Here is a 5,120-nt window from a genome sequence, read left to right on the forward strand (position 1 = left end):
CCAAAAAAAAAAAAAACAAAAAAAACCCCACCTCATGCTAACACTTCAGCACACTGAGTTATGTGATGGCTTAGCCCACGCTGGCTATGAAAGCATCATTACATTCCTCCTCGTATGGTTCTCCTGGCCACTGCACAGTGTGCTGCCGTAACACATGTTCCTAAGTCACCACACTGTGTAAAACCACACAAAACCATTGGGCTTATGTAAAAATGGGTGCAGGCACTCAAAAACTGCTCCCATAAAAACGGGAACAGTTTTATACATGTTAAATTGTTAAGAAATACATAAATAAGCACTTTGTCTTGAAAAAGACTTGCGGTTTGCTGGCAGAAGCTCCCTGGTCTGACCCCCCAGCTCCCATACTACCACCCTGTGTGGAGAGTAAGAGAACAAAAGAGCGAGAAGACAAAGACAGGAGAGAGGAAAAAATACAAACTAGGCTAAAAGGACAGAGAATAAAGAGGGGGCTGAGGCACAGGATCAATTGTGAGAATGAGGCAGGACAGCTGTTGTGCACCACACGGGGGTGTATGTGCCTTGTGTATTCCCATGCAGCTTGGTTCAGCTGGGTGTGCTTTTCTGTGTTCACCTAGTGTTTGTTTTCCACAGGCAAAATCATATCAACTCAAAACTCATGTTATGCTCAAAGTATTCTCTAATATATCAGTTGTGTTGGAACAAATTTGTGTTCTAGCAGAACTGCCTGGAGCTGGCCCCACGTCCACCATGCCTCTGCCAAGGACCCTGAATTGGCCCTCAACTCTAGACCTTGTGCTTGCTCAGTCCCCTCCCTTCTCACCTCAGTCCCTCCTGAGTTTTACTCTCCAAAGCTCTAGAACTGCTTACTCCAAACTGATCCTTCTTTAAAAGCAAAGATATGGGTTAGTAGATCAAGACATGGAAGTAGAGATAGGTGGTTTATTTTCAGTTGCCAAACTGGTCACTTGGAAAGGGCTCATAATCTAGACAAGGTGGCCAGCTGTATCAGCCACTACATACGAAGAAAAAACAAGCCATGTTACTTCCATGTGCCAACTGTGAGTAGAAATTCTTTTGGGGAGAGACTGAGGGGGATTGGGGTGGGGAGAAGCTACCCTGACTGCAGGGAACACTTGAGAGACCTGCAAAAAGCTAAGAGGGGATGCAAAGGATTTGGGGGCTGATTGGTACAGGTCTTGCCCTGCATAACAGGGTCAGTGGCCCCCACAATGCTGAGGGAAAAAAAAAATTCTTTTCAACCTTGTGATCAGGAAGAAATGATAAGCCCAATATGTAAAATTTCCCCACCACCATTTGTCCAAAGACTCTTTTGTACCAATCTTTATGTATTTATTCACACGTTTAATAAAAATGTTACAGTTAGGAGTGAAATCATTACGATGACATAAGCAACTGTACAGAGGGACACCAAGTGCAGAGTCAAATTGCTGTTAAGTCAGAACATGGAGCAACCACAACTCTTCAGCACCTGTACACACACACACTCTCCTGCATACATCCACTCACACCCCAACCACTGCAGGAGCTAAGTGTGAACATAACCCAGGGACCCTTCCCTAGCTCTGTCAGGTCCTGGGGGAGAAGAGAGAAATAATCAATGAAAAGAAGCTGGGACTGCTCAAGGCATCTCTCTGCTCTGCCAATGACCCAGAGAAGGTAAGACATAAAACACTGGGACAGTTGTTTCCTTGGCACAAAACTGAACAGGCAACAATCAGGTCAAGGAGGGGTTTAAGTTAATCTCAGGTTTAGATCCCTTTTTCAACACCACAAAAGAGTAGCAAGCAGGAAAAATCCAGCCATTTAAACTCCAGAAAAAAAGGGAGGAAGATTTAAAAATTTCTAAAACTTGATCCCTATTCTCCCAACAGCTTGCAACATGACCATAAGCAAAACCAGCTAGGCCAAACTGATACCATCTGTTGTGACCTCAGCCAACAGTATACTTTGCCTTTTATTTTAGCTCTGAAGAGAGGAGGAAACCTCTTTAGAGGAACAAGAGGGTCACATGAACCACATCTCCAATATATTAGTATTGATTCACACAGCTTATCTACAGCTCTGAGAGGTCCAAGTGGCCCAGCTCCCACTCCTTTGCCTTTAGTCTTCCAAGGACAAGTCAAAACTGAAGTGTGAAAAATAACACCTGAATCAAAAAGGTGTTCTCTATACAGTGGGACTATGGAGAAATTCCACTTGACTCCCCAACTCCTTTTTGACACAAAGGTTAAAAAAATAAATTAAAGGTAAATGTGATGTTTTGAGCATCTCCACTGATCCTACGAAAACACTGATACAGAAAGCTACTGTCTAAAAGGAGTCCTCTCCCAGTGCTCTTGGTAAATGGGCTAAGGTTGGGAAGCAGGCAATGATGCAATGAGAATAGGGCATGAGTAGGGAAGAACTGGCCGAGTCAAAGGAAACTTCTTTGGGTTAGGTGAGTCGATGGGGTGATATTCTGCAGGTAGGGAGAGAAATTTCTTGGTACAAACTTCATGTTCCTAAAGATAAAAGCAAAGTGAGGACAAGGCACTTAACATGGCCAAGTGACATTCATACCCATTCACACTAAGACAGTTACCAAGAAAACTCCCAGTCACCCCTCAACTGAGAAACTCAACCAGCCAACTACACTTTCCAGGTGGACCTGCAGAACTGAAGGAAATCCAAAGCGCTGCACAACCAATGGTGGGATTTGGAATGTCAGCAGAGGAAACTACTCAGAGGAAGCAAATGGAAGTCATCCTCTTCTGGCCTGAGGTGGAGACGTTTGTTCCAGATAAGCTCAGTGAAATACTAAATTTAAAAATGGTTGGCCTGAAAATATGGCACCTCGCAGATGCTGCCTTCTTCTCTGTTTGACAAAGAGCAATAAGGGCTCTCAATGAAAATGGACATGTTAATTGAATTATCTTGCACTGGTGGATACAGCAGATGCCTTCTAATACACATGGCTTGTCCCCATTCTGTAGCGGAGTGACAAGGGACTGACAGGGCTTGCAGCGTCTATCCTTTATTATCCCAAAGCCTTTCAGGCATATTCAATCCGAGCAGGGCCACAACTACCCTCATTCTTCCGCTCGGAGGACTGGGTGGTGGTCTTGGCTTCACTATTTATTTCCAGAGGCTTAGCAGAAATGTAGTCTTTTACTTTGATTTCCATGTTCTTGGCTTTCAGAGTGGCCATGTGCAGCTTCTCCAGGAAGTCTGGCATGCCTGTCAGGATAGAGGGGAATCTGATTAAGATGACATACAAACCAATAGTAGGCTCAAAATTAGAAGGACCTATCTCTTTGATGGTAGGGAACTAGCTCTTCCTCATAGTGATCATAGCCTGATTGAAGACCTGTGAGTGACAGCTGCCTCCCAGAAATGTGTGCCCTATGCATAGATTTTTTTCACAGCCATGTCCTCTGACCCTTTGAAAAGGGGTACTGATCAGGCCACGTTAAGTCCCAAAAGGCTCTTTTAGGTGATTAAAATATCACTTTTCAGTGGCATAGCCAAAATAGCTGCCAATTTTATTTAGACAAATGTCAGACAGAACTACCTAATCTTCTCTCCATTCTCCCACTGAGGTATAAGAAACTACCTATACAGAAACAGAAGAAAGAAAATCACACAAGGGTGCTTTCTAAGACAAGAAATTGGAAGGAAAGGAGCAGTTACAGCTGTGACATGTAGCCTTTGTTAAAAGTCTTTCCCCAGGTGACTGCCCTACAATCATCACGTTTTCTGTGCCAGATCTTATGGCCTTCAACACTACTGCAGAAGAAGGAAAAACTTAAATATATTAATGTACACAGATCATACTTAAGGTGTTGAAGCAAATGTTTTTAAAACTCTCCTCTTGGCACAAGTTCCTTTCTTGGACCCTATAATTCTCATCCCTTCGAACCGCACCTGAAGGACTCCAGTGAGACAAGTACTAATCTTCATGCTGCTATTAAGAAGACAGAGAAAAACACAATGCTCAACCCACTTTCGAGGCCCTGTATACAAGTCCCTACTCACCACTGGAAACCATCCAACTAACACAGTACCGAGGAAACACAGTCTGGGGATTGTCACTGTATATCAACAAGTAGTCAAAGCCATTCTGGAAAAGAAAAACATCAAAGATGAGGGTATTTGAATTATCCATCACAACTTCCATATCCAGTACCACAGAATAACCATGATGTGATTTTGGAGCAGGGAGTGTCATATCTTCTACTCTGTGCAGAAAAGCGTTAACATCAAAAGCCCGAGAGCTGGCCTGTGGCTCACTTGGGAGAGCGTGGTGCTGACAATACCAAGTCAAGGGTTACGATCCCCTTACCGGTCATCTTTAAAAAAAAAAAGAGAGAAAGAAAGAAAGCCTGAGACTGCTTCCACAGAAAGGCCTGCTTACAAGGTTGGCGTCTGAGAACTTGGCTCCAGGAGCACTCCCAGTCAGTTAACTGATGAGGGTGGCTCCCTGTGCTTACACTATGCAAACAATGCGGTTTACAGTGAAAACAGGCCTTCCTTCTGGGGGTCTGGAATTTTGATATGTGCTAAGCAGAGGATGATACGTGAAAACAAAAACTTTGGGTGCTGAGTTTTGTTTTTTTATTTTCCTTTTTTTGTCTTTTTTCGTGACCGGCAACGGATCACAACCCTCAGTGTCGCGCCCGTACCAGGCCGGGACCAGCCACGGGATCGCAACCCTCGGCGTTGCTCCCGCCCCTCGCTCAGCCAGTGAGCAGCCGGTCTGTATGTGGGATCCGAACCCTCGGCGGGAGCGCCACCACGCTTCCCAAGCGGCGCACTATAGCAGTGCGCCACCGGGCCGGCCCGTGGGTGCTGAGTTTCTAGTGGGCCTTCCTGGACAGAAACATCACACACATATTGCTGCATTTTGTTGCTGAGGAAGGAAGCCTCACGTGGATTCCTCCAGACTCCTCCTGTGTCTTTTTCTCTTAGAAGCCAGCTCTTTACTACATCACTGTCATAAACCTTAGCTGTTAATACAACTATATCTGAGTCCTGTGAGTCCTTCTAGCAAATCTTCAAAAGTGGGGGTAGTCTTGAGGACCTACAACACGTATCCCAAATGTTTACAGTTTTGTTTTTTTTTTTTTTTTTTTTTTTTT

General features: G+C 44.5%; 1 protein-coding gene across 1 annotated transcript in view; it reads right to left on the reverse strand.

Annotated features, from left to right (window-relative positions):
- Positions 1 to 1,310: 1,310 nt before the first annotated feature.
- The window catches only part of STARD7 (StAR-related lipid transfer (START) domain containing 7), a 12,691-nt gene continuing 8,881 nt past the window's right edge, over positions 1,311 to 5,120 (reverse strand). Inside the window, exons 3-4 of the mRNA XM_008567925.1 lie at positions 4,018 to 4,291; positions 1,311 to 3,219 (exon numbers count right to left, since the gene is read on the reverse strand). Coding sequence (XP_008566147.1) covers positions 3,035 to 3,219; positions 4,018 to 4,291 — 459 coding nt within the window. The 3' untranslated portion in view covers positions 1,311 to 3,034. The remainder of the gene's footprint in view (positions 3,220 to 4,017; positions 4,292 to 5,120) is intronic.

The sequence above is a fragment of the Galeopterus variegatus genome, unplaced genomic scaffold, assembly GCF_000696425.1.
Source record: "Galeopterus variegatus unplaced genomic scaffold, G_variegatus-3.0.2 Scaffold356, whole genome shotgun sequence".
NCBI lineage: Eukaryota > Metazoa > Chordata > Mammalia > Dermoptera > Cynocephalidae > Galeopterus > Galeopterus variegatus.